We start from the raw sequence: 16,813 nt of genomic DNA, 5'->3' as shown, positions 1-16,813 counted from the left end.
CCAACCAGAATGCCTCCAGCCGTTGCAAAACTACAACTCCCAGCATGCTTGGAGTTGTAGTTTTGCAACAGCTGGAGGCACCCTGGTTTGGAAAACATTAATCTATTGTGTTCTGCAGCCCAAGATCTGTGCTTGCTTCCTGTGAATTGGAACAATTTTTAGTTTACATCTATCTAACACAGCTGAGGGTTTGTTACTGTTGCATTCAGCCCTTCAGAATCCTCTCTGAGCTTTAAACAGCCGATGCATTTTTACCTGCACCGATACATTGTAGCAAACCATCAAGCTAAGGACTGTTGATGAGTTTAGTTCCTGGCAGGTTTTTTAGACTTACACACTGTAACGAACCCTCTATTGTATTGCGTTACAGTGTATCAGTGCTGGTAAAATGTAACAAAACGCAACGGAGGGTTTGTTACAGTGTATTCGTCTAGGCAACCTGCTGTGAATTGGACGCATCAACAGACCTGATCTTGATGGTTTGCTACAATGTATCAGTGCAGGTGAAATGTGTCGGCTGTTTAAACACATTGTAGCAAACAGTCATGATCTGGTTTATTAAAGGGGTACTCCCCTGAAAAACTTTTTTTTTTTTTTTTTTTAAATCAACCGGTGCCAGAAAGTTAAACAGATTTGTAAATGACTTCTATTTAAAAATCTTAATCCTTCCAGTACTTATCAGCTGCTGAATGTACCACAGGAAGTTCTTTTCTTTTTAAATTTCCTTTCTGTCACAACCACAGTGCTCTCTGCTGACACCTCTTTCCATGTCAGGAACTGTCCATAGTAGGAGAAAATTCCCATAGCAAACCTCTCCTGCTTTGGACAGTTCCTAAAATGGACAGAGGTGTCAGCAGAGAGCACTGCGGTCGTGACAGAAAGGAAATTCGAAAAGAACTTCCTGTGGAACATTCAGCAGCTGATAAGTACTGGAAGGATTAAGATTTTTAAATAGAAGTAACTTACAAATCTGTTTAACTTTCTGGCACCAGTTGATTAAAAAAATAATAATAATAATTTTCCGGGGAGTACCCCTTTAATGTGTCTAATTCACAGCAGGTTGCCTAGACGTCTACACTGTAACAAACCCTCAGTTGCGTTTTGTAAAATTTTACCTGCACTGCTACATTGTAACACAATAGGATTGAGGGTTTGTTACAGTGTAGATGTCTGAAAAACCTGCTGTAAACCAAACACATGGACAGTCTTTATGCTGATGGTTTGCTACAATGTATCAGTGCAGGTAAAATGTATGACAATTGTATCCTGTCTTCACTATCCTCCGGGAGCTAAAGAGTGTGGTCTCCTTGGCGATATATTTTACCTAAAACCCATTTTTGTGCAGTTTTTCCTAACCAGGGTGTCTCCAGCTGTTGCAAAACTACAACTCCCAGCATGCCCGGACAGCCGTTGGCTGTCCGGGCATGCTGGGAGTTGTAGTTTTTCAACAGCTGAAGGCATCCTGGTTGGAAAATGCTGCTTTATTGTAATGTCTTATATTAGTCTGAAGTCCAGACTGGATGCAATTGTAACAAACCCTCAGCAGTGAGTATTATGGCAGGTTTTTAATCTCAGAATGTTCACTGACAGCAAGCGGAGATCTTATTAGGTTTATATGATGAAAAAGGGGAATTTATCAGAAAATTAGTGTTGAAAAAAAAGAGTTGCCATAGTAGCGGTCGGGGAGAGAACACAGCAGATCTGTCCTTCTATCTGTAGACGGTGAATATCACGTCTGACCTGTAGTGGGCGCCTTCTCCTCCAGCCGTGGTTGCATGCGGTGCATGGGTGTAGATAGTGCATGCCGCCTGGACGGATGGTAAACATAACTTTTCAGTGTTTTGGCTTCCACCAGGGGGCGACACCAGAGGACTTCAGTAACCTGCCCCCGGAACAGAGGAGGAAGAAGCTGCAGCAGAAGGTGGATGAGCTGAACAAGGAGACGCAGAAAGAGATCGACCAGAGGTAAGCAGCTGACAGCAGAATAGTGAGCGCAGCTCTGGAGTATAATACAGGATATAACTCAGGATCAGTACAGGATAAGTAATGTAATGTATATACACAGTGACCTCACCAGCAGAATAGTGAGTACAGCTCTGGAGTATAATACAGGATAAAACTCAGGATCAGTACAGGATAAGTAATGTAATGTATGTACACAGTGACCTCATCAGCAGAATAGTGAGTACAGCTCTGGAGTATAATACAGGATATAACTCAGGATCAGTACAGGATAAGTAATGTAATGTATGTACACAGTGACCTCACCAGCAGAATAGTGAGTACAGCTCTGGAGTATAATACAGGATATAACTCAGGATCAGTACAGGATAAGTAATGTAATGTATGTACACAGTGACCTCACCAGCAGAATAGTGAGTACAGCTCTGGAGTATAATACAGGATATAACTCAGGATCAGTACAGGATAAGTAATGTAATGTATGTACACAGTGACCTCACCAGCAGAATAGTGAGTACAGCTCTGGAGTATAATACAGGATATAACTCAGGATCAGTACAGGATAAGTAATGTAATGTATGTACACAGTGACCTCACCAGCAGAATAGTGAGTACAGCTCTGGGGTATAATATAGGATATAACTCAGGATCAGTACAGGATAAGTAATGTATGTACACAGTGACCTCACCAGCAGAATAGTGAGTACAGCTCTGGAGTATAATACAGGATATAACTCAGGATCAGTACAGGATAAGTAATGTATGTACACAGTGACCTCACCAGCAGAATAGTGAGTGCAGCTCTGGAGTATAATACAGGATATAACTCAGGATCAGTACAGGATAAGTAATGTAATGTATGTACACAGTGATCTCACCAGCAGAATAGTGAGTACAGCTCTGGAGTATAATACAGGATATAACTCAGGATCAGTACAGGATAAGTAATGTAATGTATGTACAGTGACCCCCACCAGCAGAATAGTGAGTACAGCTCCGGAGTATAATACAGGATATAACTCAGGATCAGTACAGGATAAGTAATGTAATGTATGTACACAGTGACCTCACCAGCAGAATAGTGAGTACAGCTCTGGGGTATAATACAGGATATAACTCAGGATCAGTACAGGATAAGTAATGTAATGTATGTACACAGTGATCTCACCAGCAGAATAGTGAGTACAGCTCTGGGGTATAATACAGGATATAACTCAGGATCAGTACAGGATAAGTAATGTAATGTATGTACAGTGACCCCACCAGCAGAATAGTGAGTACAGCTCTGGAGTATAATACAGGATATAACTCAGGATCAGTACAGGATAAGTAATGTAATGTATGTACACAGTGACCTCACCAGCAGAATAGTGAGTACAGCTCTGGAGTATAATACAGGATATAACTCAGGATCAGTACAGGATAAGTAATGTAATGTATGTACACAGTGACCTCACCAGCAGAATAGTGAGTACAGCTCTGGAGTATAATACAGGATATAACTCAGGATCAGTACAGGATAAGTAATGTAATGTATGTACACAGTGATCTCACCAGCAGAATAGTGAGTACAGCTCTGGAGTATAATACAGGATATAACTCAGGATCAGTACAGGATCAGTAATGTAATGTATGTACACAGTGACCTCACCAGCAGAATAGTGAGTGCAGCTCTGGAGTATAATACAGGATATAACTCAGGATCAGTACAGGATAAGTAATGTAATGTATGTACACAGTGACCTCACCAGCAGAATAGTAAATACAGCTCTGGAGTATAATACAGGATATAACTCAGGATCAGTACAGGATCAGTAATGTAATGTATGTACACAGTGACCCCACCAGCAGAATAGTGAGTACAGCTCTGGAGTATAATACAGGATATAACTCAGGATCAGTACAGGATAAGTAATGTAATGTATGTACACAGTGATCTCACCAGCAGAATAGTGAGTGCAGCTCTGGAGTATATAACTCAGGATCAGTACAGGATAAGTAATGTAATGTATGTACACAGTGATCTCACCAGCAGAATAGTGAGTGCAGCTCTGGAGTATATAACTCAGGATCAGTATATACTTATCGCTGTGTTTACCTTTTACAGAGATGCGTTGACGAAGATGAAGGACGTTTACATGAAGAATCCGCAGATGGGAGATGCCGCCAGTGTTGCTCAGAAACTGATAGAGGTCGGAAACAACATAGAGAAGCTTCGGATTGAGGTGCAGAAGTTTGAGGTGAGCGCAGAGACCATTACCAGACCGCAGGGTGAGGATCGGGATGTTGGTTCAGTAAACGTCTCCTCAGCGCCACCTATCTGCTAATAACAAATCCATAGATATTTTACTTTTTAATTATTATCTGTCCCCAGGACTGGCCCCTGTATGACCCCATATTATTGATGAAGCGATTGCACCCCCACCCTCATCATGTCACCCCTCAGCTCTGAATGAATGTCTTGAGCAGGGGGCGGCCATGTTGTCTCATTATTGGTTCTACCTTCTTCCTCCAGGCGCCATCTAGTGTAAGAATGGGGTAGTTCACATCTCATAGAAATGATTGCACTGACCTCCTTACATTCCTGGAGCATGAAGAAAATACGAATCCTAATAATGTTTCCTCCGGAATTTATTCCTGACTTCCCTTCTTTATTTGGGGCCTAAATTCTGAAATATTATCCTGACAGCACGGGGGGGGGGGGGGGGGGGGGGGGCTTCAGCCATTTCAGCCAACACCTCCAGGGGTAGAAGGGATCAAGGCCAGAGGTGTGACTGATTCTCTGTAACAGGGCCCCCTACTGGGCAAGTGCCATTCATAGGACTGGTATCATCTTCTGTGGTAGAAGGAATTTAGGGGCCCCTCAGGCATTAGGGCCCGGGTGTGACTGCTTGTTTTCCTTCCCCCCGTAGTTACCTTCCCAAAGTGTATGCACCCCCCCCCACACACACACACACACACATACCTAAAGACTAATGTAACTAATAATACCGCCACACCATGTCCACTACCATTACCCACACCACACTGTCACTATGACTGCTACCGATTCCCCTTCCTGTCACAAACTGCTTCCTATGTCCCCCCTTACAGACTGCTCCCCATGTCCCCTCCTCTCACACAGACTACTCCCCCATGTCCCCTCCTCTCACACAGACTACTCCCCATGTCCCCTCCTCTCACACAGACTACTCCCCATGTCCCCTCCTCTCACACAGACTGCTCCCCATGTCCCCTCCTCTCACACAGACTACTCCCCCATGTCCCCTCCTCTCACAGACTACTCCCCATGTCCCCTCCTCTCACACAGACTACTCCCCATGTCCCCTCCTCTCACACAGACTACTCCCCCATGTCCCCTCCTCTCACAGACTACTCCCCATGTCCCCTCCTCTCACACAGACTACTCCCCCATGTCCCCTCCTCTCGTACAGACTACTCCCCATGTCCCCTCCTCTCACAGACTGCTCCCCATGTCCCCTCCTCTCACACAGACTACTCCCCCATGTCCCCTCCTCTCACACAGACTACTCCCCATGTCCCCTCCTCTCACAGACTGCTCCCCATGTCCCCTCCTCTCACACAGACTACTCCCCATGTCCCCTCCTCTCACAGACTGCTCCCCATGTCCCCTCCTCTCACACAGACTACTCCCCATGTCCCCTCCTCTCACACAGACTACTCCCCCATGTCCCCTCCTCTCACACAGACTGCTCCCCATGTCCCCTCCTCTCACACAGACTACTCCCCCATGTCCCCTCCTCTCACAGACTGCTCCCCATGTCCCCTCCTCTCACACAGACTACTCCCCCATGTCCCCTCCTCTCACACAGACTGCTCCCCATGTCCCCTCCTCTCACACAGACTACTCCCCCATGTCCCCTCCTCTCACACAGACTACTCCCCATGTCCCCTCCTCTCACAGACTGCTCCCCATGTCCCCTCCTCTCACACAGACTACTCCCCATGTCCCCTCCTCTCACACAGACTACTCCCCATGCCTCCTCCTCTCACACAGACTACTCCCCATGCCTCCTCCTCTCACACAGACTACTCCCCATGTCCCCTCCTCTCACACAGACTACTCCCCATGTCCCCTCCTCTCACACAGACTAATCTCCATGTCCCCTCCTCTCACACAGACTACTCTCCATGTCCCCTCCTCTCACACAGACTGCTCCCCATGTCCCCTCCTCTCACACAGACTACTCCCCATGTCCCCTCCTCTCACACAGACTACTCCCCCATGTCCCCTCCTCTCACACAGACTACTCCCCATGTCCCCTCCTCTCACACAGACTACTCCCCCATGTCCCCTCCTCTCACACAGACTACTCCCCCATGTCCCCTCCTCTCACACAGACTGCTCCCCATGTCCCCTCCTCTCACAGACTACTCCCCATGTCCCCTCCTCTCACACAGACTACTCCCCCATGTCCCCTCCTCTCACACAGACTACTCCCCATGTCTCCTCCTCTCACACAGACTACTCCCCATGTCTCCTCCTCTCACAGACTGCTCCCCATGCCTCCTCCTCTCACAGACTACTCCCCATGTCTCCTCCTCTCACAGACTGCTCCCCATGCCTCCTCATCTCACAGACTACTCCCCATGTCCCCTCCTCTCACACAGACTACTCCCCCATGTCCCCTCCTCTCACACAGACTACTCCCCATGTCCCCTCCTCTCACAGACTGCTCCCCATGTCCCCTCCTCTCACACAGACTACTCCCCATGTCCCCTCCTCTCACACAGACTACTCCCCATGTCCCCTCCTCTCACACAGACTGCTCCCCATGTCCCCTCCTCTCACACAGACTGCTCCCCATGTCCCCTCCTCTCACACAGACTACTCCCCATGTCCCCTCCTCTCACACAGACTGCTCCCCATGTCCCCTCCTCTCACACAGACTACTCCCCATGTCCCCTCCTCTCACACAGACTACTCCCCATGTCCCCTCCTCTCACACAGACTACTCCCCATGTCCCCTCCTCTCACACAGACTACTCCCCATGTCCCCTCCTCTCACACAGACTGCTCCCCATGTCCTCTCCTCTCACACAGACTACTCCCCATGTCCCCTCCTCTCACACAGACTGCTCCCCATGTCCCCTCCTCTCACACAGACTGCTCCCCATGTCCCCTCCTCACACACAGACTGCTCCCCATGTCCCCTCCTCTCACAGACTGCTCCCCATGTCCCCTCCTCTCACAGACTGCTCCCCATGTCCCCTCCTCTCACAGACTGCTCCCCATGTCCCCTCCTCTCACAGACTACTCCCCATGCCTCCTCCTCTCACAGACTGCTTCCCATGTCCCCTCCTCTCACAGACTGCTCCCCATGTCCCCTCCTCTCACAGACTGCTCCCCATGTCCCCTCCTCTCACAGACTACTCCCCATGCCTCCTCCTCTCACAGACTGCTCCCCATGTCCCCTCCTCTCACAGACTGCTCCCCATGTCCCCTCCTCTCACACAAATAATGTCAGTCCTGACATTAGGCTTTAAGATTAAGTAGTTCTGACACCGCCATATTGTATGTAATAATTCTATACACCGCTCCTTTCTTCAGGGCTGGCTAGCAGAGGTGGAGGGACGTCTCCCTGCACGCAACGACAACTCACGCCGGCAGAGCGCACTGTACGAAACACAGAACACTGCACCAGTCAATAACTGCGCACAGGACAGAGAGAGGTACAGTATACTGGATGTGAGGGGGGAGACCCCCATCAGGCAACCCTTATAAATGTGCAACAGAAGGCTCAGGATGAACAGTTACTGTATTTATGTGAAGTCTTCAGGCTTTGTGCAGGCTATTGCGCCCCCCTGTGGCTGTTGAGTGTGTCGCTATAGTGATTGTATTACTTTGTATCTTGAGCAGTCCGGATGGGAGTTATACAGAAGATCAGAGCCAGGAGACAGAGGTGAAGGTGACGCCTACGGAATTCGATGACGACTTTGACGATGAGGAGCCCCTGCCCACCATAGGAACCTGTAAAGCCTTATACGCCTTTGACGGTAAGTTTTCCTGTCGTGTTGTGCATCACACGGTCTCTGGATTTGGCGCTGACTCTCGTCTTGTTCACTCAGGTGAAAATGAAGGAACCATATCTGTAGCAGAGGGAGAAATACTGAACGTCATAGAGGAAGACAAGGGCGACGGCTGGACGCGAATCCAGAGGAGTGAGGAAGAGGAGGGCTACGTCCCCACGTCCTACATCGAAGTTTATTTGGACAAAAACGCCAAAGGTGCTAAGACTTACATCTAAGCTGGTCTGCCTGTGTCTGCGCGGGGGAGAAAGTGATGGGGGGTGTATATGAAGAACAGAGCAGAAGCTGTGATTGGATGAAATTAAGACCCAATTCTGCCCCATAATAGTCAAAGCTCTGCCCCTATAGCCTACCACAGCTCCGCCCCTATAGCCTACCACAGCTCCGCCCCTATAGCCTACCACAGCTCCGCCCCTATAGCCTACCACAGCTCCGCCCCTATAGCCTACCACAGCTCCGCCCCTATAGCCTACCACAGCTCCGCCCCTATAGAGTACTACAGTTCTGCCCCTATAGCCTACCACAGCTCCGCCCCTATAGCCTACCACAGCTCCGCCCCTATAGCCTACCACAGCTCCGCCCCTATAGCCTACCACAGCTCCGCCCCATAGCCTACCACAGCTCCTCCCCTATAGCGTACCACAGCTCCTCCCCTATAGCGTACCACAGCTCCTCCCCTATAGCGTACCACAGCCACAGCTCCACCCCTATAGGTTACCACAGCTCCACCCCTATAGGTTACCACAGCTCCACCCCTATAGGTTACCACAGCTCCACCCCTATAGCCTACCACAGCTCCACCCCTATAGCCTACCACAGCTCCACCCCTATGGGTTACCACAGCTCCGCCCCTATAGCCTACCACAGCTCCGTCCCTATAGCCTACCACAGCTCCGCCCCTATAGGTTACCACAGCTCCGCCCCTATAGCCTACCACAGCTCCGCCCCTATAGCCTACCACAGCTCTGCCCCTATAGGTTACCACAGCTCCGCCCCTATAGCGTACCACAGCTCCTCCCCTATAGGTTACCACAGCTCCTCCCCTAGAGCGTACCACAGCTCCGCCCCTATAGGTTACCACAGCTCCTCCCCTATAGGTTACCACAGCTCCGCCCCTATAGGTTACCACAGCTCCTCCCCTAGAGCGTACCACAGCTCCGCCCCTATAGCGTACCACAGCTCCGCCCCTATAACCTACCACAGCTCCGCCCCTATAGGTTACCACAGCTCCTCCCCTAGAGCATACCACAGCTCCGCCCCTATAACGTACCACAGCTCCGCCCCTATAACGTACCACAGCTCCGCCCCTATAACCTACCACAGCTCCGCCCCTATAGGTTACCACAGCTCCGCCCCTAGAGCGTACCACAGCTCCGCCCCTATAGCGTACCACAGCTCCGCCCCTATAACCTACCACAGCTCCGCCCCTATAGGTTACCACAGCTCCTCCCCTAGAACATACCCTCTAATACTGCCCAGTCACAGCTCTGCCCTCAGATGTAGCGGTCCATAGTCGTGCTAGTGCACAATCAGCGCCATTGTTGGACAACAAGGGGGTAAAGTCATGTGGTCCGTAAATCCTGTTAACCCTGCGCAGGACGCCCCATCCTGGAGTATCAGCTTTTCTGGACCATCCAACTGTATATGAAATCCCATAGATTGTCCAGAGGATCCGCCCGGATAATCACCACTGCCGTACCATGAGCCTTTGCAGCATGATGGCCGCCCCGCCGTGGCTCTCACCTCCATGTTTGTTTGCGGTCGCCAGCAGATCGGTACCGTGTGTGTGTAACCCTAAGGTCCCGTCTTCTGTGTAATAATGTGGCTCATATTTTATTTTTTAAAGCCGACGCCTCAGAATAAATGACGTTATTTTTTATACTGGTCTGCGGATTATTGTAAGCGCCATGTTGGGACATTCACGTGGTCAGTGACGCCCTCCAGAGCTGCACTCACAATTCTGCTGGTGACAGATCGGATTCCCCCATAATCAGGATGGTGCCCTCTAGCCTTATTACTTTTCAGTATCTCTGCTTTCTGTCAGTGAATGGAACATTTCATGTTTTCCCTTCCATAGGTTGAAAATCTGTCCTGATGTCAAACAGCTGAGGGTTTGTTACAGTTGAATCCAGCCCAGACAATCCTGTTTGAGGTCAAATGCTTAGGCTTTAGACTGATAAATGTTATCTGCACTGATACATTGTAACAAACTATCGATTTCCCATCATGCAGCTTTTTATGTTTGTTGCAGGAGCGGGAGAGCCACATTTATATAATATAGTGTTTCCCAACCAATGAGGCTCCAGCTGTTGCAAAACTACAACTCCCAGCATGTTGGACTATATAGCAGTATATAGTATGGGTCAGTGTTTCCCAACCAGGGGTCCCTCCAGCTGTTGCAAAACTACCACTACCAGCATGCCCGGACAGCCAACGGCTGTCCGGGCATGCTGGGAGTGGTAGTTTTGCAACAGCTGGAGACTCATTGGTTGGGAAACACTTTTTTAAATGATTGTGAAGTTTTTCAGGGCATGCTGGTAGTTGTAATTTTGCAAGAGCTGGAGGCACCCTGGTTGGGAAACACTGGTCTAAGGCTTAGGTGTCCAACCCGTGGCCAACAGCTGTTCGGGCATTCTGGGAGTTGTAGTTTTGCAATAACTACAACTCCCGTTGTGCCCTGAAAACCTTTTGCAGATCTTTCAATCCAGTTTTTCCCATCCAATGTACCTCCAGCTGTTGCAAAACTTCAACTCCCACCGTGCATGGACAGTCAATTGCTGTGCGGCATGCTGGGAGTTGTAGTTTTGCAACAGCTAGACAGCCCCAAGTTGGACACCTTAGCCTCAGAGCAGTGTTTCCCAACCTGGGTGACTCCAGCTTTTGCAAAACTACAAGTCCCAGCATGCCCAGACGGCCAACAGTTGGGAGTTTTAGTTTTGCAACAACTGGAGGCACCCTGGTTGGGAAAAACTGCATTAATGGATCAGCAAAAGGTTTTCAGGGCATGATGGGAGTTGTAGTTTTGCAACAACTATCAAAAAAATGGTCTTATAGGTTAAAGGATCAGCCAAGGGTTTTCAGGGCATGCTGGGAGTTGTAGTTGGGAGGTTTAAAGGGGTACTCCGGTGGAAAACTTTTTTTTTATGAACTGGTGCCAGAATGTTAAACAGATTTGTAAATGACTTCTATAAAAAAAAATCTTAATCCTTCCAGTACTTTTTAGCAGCTGAATGCTACAGAGGAAATTCTTTTCTTTTTGAATTTCTTTTTTTTTTCTTGTCTACAGTGCTCTCTGCTGACACCTGATGCTCGTATCAGGAACTGTCCAGAGCAGGAGAAAATCTCCATAGCAAACCAATGCTCCTCTGGACAGTTCCTGACATGGGCAACAGGTGTCAGCAGAGAGCACTGTGGTCAAGAAAAAAAAGAAATTCAAAAAGAAAATTATTTCCTCTGTATAATACAGCAGCTAATAAGTACTGGAAGGATTAAGATTTTTAAATAGAAGTCATTTACAAATCTGTTTAACTTTCTGGCACCAGTTCATTTAAAAAAAAAAAAAAAAAAGTTTTCCACCGGAGTACCCCTTTAATGACCTGGACTTCAGACTGATATACATTGCCTGTGCTGACACATTGTAACAAACTATCAGTCTGGAGTCCAAATGATTGTCTCAACTGGACACAATTGTAACAAACCTTCAGCTGCTGAGGACGGATTTTCAGTCTCTTCCATTCGCTGACAGCAAGCAGAGTTTTTGAGAATGTTGAAGAATTGAGTAATCTTTTTTTGGGGGGGGGGTTCACTCTGCGGTGATGATGTCCTCGGTTTCGGCCGCTCTCTAACGTATTTCATGTGTGTTTTGTCGTAGATTCGTAGAGGTGGTGCTGATGCAAGGACCCCGGGGCGAGCTTTATACAGGAGGAAAATAAGACCCCCCCTCACTCCCTCCATATCAACCTGACTGTCGGACTGAGTAGCCAAAAAAAACATAAGACACCGTCCGACCCCGACATACGAGAAACCTGTGAGCGGCCGGCGGTAGCGTAAGAGGACGTGGTTATCAGTGTTACAGTGTATCCTGGTGCATCCTCCATAGTGACCCCCTCCCCCCCGTGTTCTCTCTCAGCAGCAGATTCCAGGCTTTACCACCATGTTTAACCAACTAACAGTGCGAGAGAGAGAGACGCCCTGACCGTATTGACACGCGCGCTTTATTTATTTGTTCCTCACTTAACCCCTCCTCTTCCCTTTCCTTTGCTCCTCCCTCCTGCTCCTCACTTCCTGTCTGGTTGTGGCCCCTTTAAGGAGGGGCCCCTCCTCTCACTCCTGGTCACTCTTTTTTTTCTGCCTGCATGCTCGCCCTGTCTCCTTGCCTTTGCGCACCTTCTTAAGGGGGGGCACCACCCTTACAGATAATTTTGGGTTCTTCTTAACCTGGTCCTGCTGCATGTTCACTAAAGACAAAGGCCTCAGTGTCTTCTGGAGGTTATGGATGATGGCGTCCGCGCCTGGATTGTAGGCGATACACGAATAACCCGATCACCCGATCAGACGTCACCCAGTGGGGGGAGAACCGCAGATCCGGAGGACGAGGCGCGAGGTACCGCAGAGCCTCGCGTCCACCGATCCGCACCTTCGTATCACCACTAATCTGTGAAGAAAGGACTTCTGCTGCTTCTAGTCCGCCTCTGCCGTCTTCTTCAGGGTCAAGATGGCGGCTCAGCCGGCACTTGGAATTGAGTCACCTTTGGCGCCGGATCGAACATTGGAGACGTTACCACGGTTGACTTAAAGGGGCAGCTCGGGTTTTTTTTTTTTTTAAAAGGACTTACACCCCTAAAATATCAATGGCCTAATATGTTCTTATTGACAGATGTGAGTCCTGTTTGTCCCCTCCAGGCTGCCGTACATACAGTCCATGAATGGATCCTCCCCATGTGACCCCCGCGCCTCCATCTTTGGATCGCTCCAATGGCTGACAGGAGCCAATCTGTTAATTACAATATATTAGGAAGTTGCTTTTTAGGTCCTTCCCTAACATAATCTGCTAAGTAGCGCAAAAGGTGTAACCGCCGTTAACTCCGCCCCCGAGCTCCTCCCCTCCTGTTACGGAGTGACTATTCTATTGTTCGTGTTTTTTGACGTGGCAATGACCTATAGAGCTTTCTGTAGATTTTAGTCTCGGTGGACAGTATATTATTGTCAGCACTGGCGGCGTCTCCACGCTTTAGCGCTATATCCTCGTGTCTCGTCTACGTAAAGAAAGAAAATTATTATAATTATTATCTGTTTACTCAGCTGCTTCCTCATCTACAGAATGTAAAAAGTATAAAAAAAAAAAATAGAATTTATTAACCCCTCCCCCGCCCTCCACAATGTGCACTGCGCCCCTCCCCCCTCCCCTGATGTAAATAGGAGATTTCCTCGCCACGGCTGTTACGTTGGTATTTTTCGGAAACTTTAATAATGCACTGTTCTTTGTAACGTTGCAAGTTTGTTTTTGTTTTGTTTTTTTTCCCACTTTTTATGTTTTTTTAGAGGTTTTAATGATAAAAAAAAAAATTCTATATATGAAATTTACTGCCAAACTGTATAGATCTATTTTATTCTCCGTCTTCCCCCGGGCGCCAAATGCGTGCGCCCGTCCCCCACATCATTATCCATGTGCCATAACCGTATAAAAAAACAAAAAAAAACTCTGATGTTCAGTGTTCCTGTGCCAATAAGGATTAAGCACCGCCCCTGAGGATCAGGAGGCGGGGCATAAGAGGCCAGGAGTGTGCCATTACCCAGAGGCCTCTGCGTTTTGTGCGTTTTCATTGGGTATCCGCGGTTAGTCAGTATGTAGAGTGCCCCCCTATGTTTTGGGGGGGGAGGAAAAGGGGGTGTTCTCAGTTTCTACACCGCCCCCGCGTACCCCGACACCTGTACCTCCCCTCCCCCGACTGTTGCCTGGCACAGAGAAGCTTTGAGAATAAGGAAGTTTCCATACGCATGATACAGTACGCCATTCAGTTCTGAGAACTGCCGTATCGCTGGAAATAAAACTACTACTACCAGAAACTCTCGGCCCCGCCTCTTATTCTGCGCCGATAGCCATGTCGCAATCTGATTGGTTGCAAGGGAGATAATGGCCAATAATGTCGTGCAGATACTATTGTTTCGCTTTGTTACAGTGTGTCGCCTTCTGCAGCCACCCCAAAAAGTAGTGTTTCCCAACCAGGGTGCCTCCAGCTGTTGCAAAACTACACCTCTCAGCATGCCCGGACAGCCAACGGCTGTCCGGGCATGCTGGGAGGTGTAGTTTTGCAACAGCTGGGAGGTCCAGAGTTTTGAAAGCACTAGTCTATGCTGTCTGGGCATGCTGGGAGTTGTAGTTTTGAAACAGCTGGGAGATCCAGCGTTAGGAAAGCACTGGTCCGGGCATGCTGGGAGTTTTAGTTTTGCAACAGTTGGACGCACACTAGTCAGGAAACTCTGTCCAAAAGCCACAGTAATCATGTGACCTGTTAGTTTTGCTCCCACAATGCACTGCAGCTTTGGATGTGACCAGAGTGTGAGCAGACCAGGGATCACAACCGTACCTGATTCCATGGGGTGCCCCTAGTGGTGGCTGCAGGTATTGGCAATATTATCATGTGACTTTTATGTGGGGTATTCCAGAAAAAAAATACTTTTAATTACATTTTTTTTTTTTTTTTTTTTAGATCAACTGGCTCGAGAAAGTTAAACAGATTTGTAAATTACTTCTATTAAAAAATCTTAATCCTTCCAATAATTATCAGCTGCTGAAGTTGAGTTGTTCTTTTCTGCCTGGCAACAGTGCTCTCTGCTGACATCTCTGCTTGTCTTGGGAACTGCACAAAGGTGAAGAGGTTTGCTATTGGGATTTGCGTCTTCTCTGGACAGTTTCCGAGACAGGTGTCATCAGAGAGCACTTAGACAGAAAAGAACAACTAAACTTTAGCAGCTCATAAGTACCGAAAGGATTAAGATTTTTTAATAGAAAGTAAATTACAAATCTGTTTAACTTTCTGGAGCCAGTTGAGTTTTTTCCTGGATAAACCCCTTTAATGCAGAGGCTTTGGAGCTTATTTTTTTTTTTTTCTGTAAAATGAATACTCTGCCTGCTGTAAAGATATATATCAAGAAATAAATCCATGCAGAATTTAGTGTATACTCTTGTTGTAAAACTACAACTCCCAGCATGCCCAGACAGCCATAAATCAGTGGTCTACAAACTGTGGACCTCCCGGATGGTGCAAAACTACAACTCCCAGCATGCCCAGACAGCCTAGATCAGTGGTCTACAAACTGTGGACCTCCTGGATGGTGCAAAACTACAACTCCCAGCATGCCCAGACATCCTAGATCAGTGGTCTCCAAACTGTGGATCTCCCGGATGGTGCAAAACTACAACTCCCAGCATGCCCAGACAGCCTAGATCAGTGGTCTACAAACTGTGGACCTCCTGGATGGTGCAAAACTACAACTCCCAGCATGCCGTTGGCTGTCCGGGCATGCTGGAAGTTGTAGTTTTGCAACAGCTGGAGGAACCCTGGTTGGGAAACGCTGACGTATACAGTCGCTAACTAGGTTATTGTATACATTAAAATTAAACGGACTGAAATGGTGAAACAGACAAAACCGCAGTGTGAACGCGCCCTAAGAACGTAGCATTCCATGCAGTGGGGGGTGCAGTGCGAAACCCCCTGCTCTCTGATTGTAGCCCCTTTGTTTTTTGGGGGTCATTTACGGACACAAAGCACCGGCTGTAGACCTGGTGGTTTCTATATAATCCTCATTACATAAACTCCCCCCGGAGCGGCGCTCACAATTATCCGAATATCATCAATTCGCTGGGTAATGGTTAATAGGAAGTGTCAGCTGTCGGCCCGCGTTACTCCGAACTAGTCGATGCCCCTCAACACCTGAGAATTTGGGGCGAGACGAGATCTTCACAGCTGCGCCATAATTGCCGAAGTGAATTGAGGTCATGTGATGGCTGGTGACCGATTCATTGTAACAAAGCTTCAGCTGTGAGAAGTATTACATATGTTTAGAATGCAGATGTAGACAGGAATGTTCCAATTCCCTGACAGGAAGCAGAGGTTTAGAAGAGGTGAGTGAGACAGTAGGCGCCAGAAGGGTTAACAATCGTTTTTTTGGATTAAAGTTTTTGGTGCGATGATTATTACGGATCCCAGCAGACGTCTCGGCCATCACTGTGCAGGTAACATCATCAGGGTGACTACAGCTCTCCAACATGTTTCTCTTAAGTTGTGGCAAAACTACTACTCCCAGCATGTCCGGACTTCTCAAGGCTGTCATGGCATGCTGGGAGTTGTAGTCCTGCCACAGTTGGAAAGTCACAGGTTAAGAAGCAGTTCTGTACATGATTGGGGCGAGCAGATGCCAGGAGCCGGCAGGGTGGGGACTTGGTTGTCATCCAGCGCTGTCGCAACCTGCTGCCACGTCTGTGCCCCCTCATGTGATAGCGATGGCAAACAAACAGCGCGGCAACCTTGACTTAGGACAGAGCGACGAACAAGACACAAAGTATCATCCCAAAATAATAGAACGGACATGTGACATTGTGGGGAGGGAGGCTGTTTATACTTCCTCATACTATTCCCACTGATGTCACCTGCTGACATGAGGCTTGGATGTGACATCAGAGAATAGATTATATTCACCTGTCCTACAGTCGCCTCTCTCCTCCTAACATGGCTGATAACAGAGAACAATAGATATATTCACCTGTCCTACAGTCACCTCTCCCCTCCTGACATGACTG

At 48.2% G+C, this 16,813-nt stretch overlaps 1 protein-coding gene across 9 annotated transcripts in view; it reads left to right on the top strand.

The window, feature by feature from the left end:
* Positions 1–14,079, top strand: part of FNBP1 (formin binding protein 1) — a 126,450-nt gene extending 112,371 nt beyond the window's left edge. For 3 of the 9 annotated variants that reach the window (XM_056537857.1, XM_056537859.1, XM_056537862.1), the window contains 5 exons: positions 1,856–1,965; positions 4,070–4,202; positions 7,535–7,656; positions 7,841–7,980; positions 8,053–8,246. In XM_056537857.1, coding sequence (XP_056393832.1) covers positions 1,856–1,965; positions 4,070–4,202; positions 7,535–7,656; positions 7,841–7,980; positions 8,053–8,231 — 684 coding nt within the window. In that variant the 3' untranslated portion in view covers positions 8,232–8,246. Of the gene's footprint in view, positions 1–1,837; positions 1,966–4,069; positions 4,203–7,534; positions 7,657–7,840; positions 7,981–8,052; positions 8,247–11,884 lie in introns of those variants that run through there. The other 6 variants (XM_056537855.1, XM_056537861.1, XM_056537860.1 and 3 more) reach the window with 4 other exon arrangements.
* The last annotated feature ends 2,734 nt before the right edge of the window (positions 14,080–16,813 follow it).

This window comes from Hyla sarda, chromosome 9 (assembly GCF_029499605.1).
Source record: "Hyla sarda isolate aHylSar1 chromosome 9, aHylSar1.hap1, whole genome shotgun sequence".
NCBI classification, from domain to species: Eukaryota; Metazoa; Chordata; class Amphibia; order Anura; family Hylidae; genus Hyla; species Hyla sarda.
The sequence above is the reverse complement of the archived record's forward strand: the minus strand, read 5'-3'. Positions and strand labels throughout refer to the sequence as shown.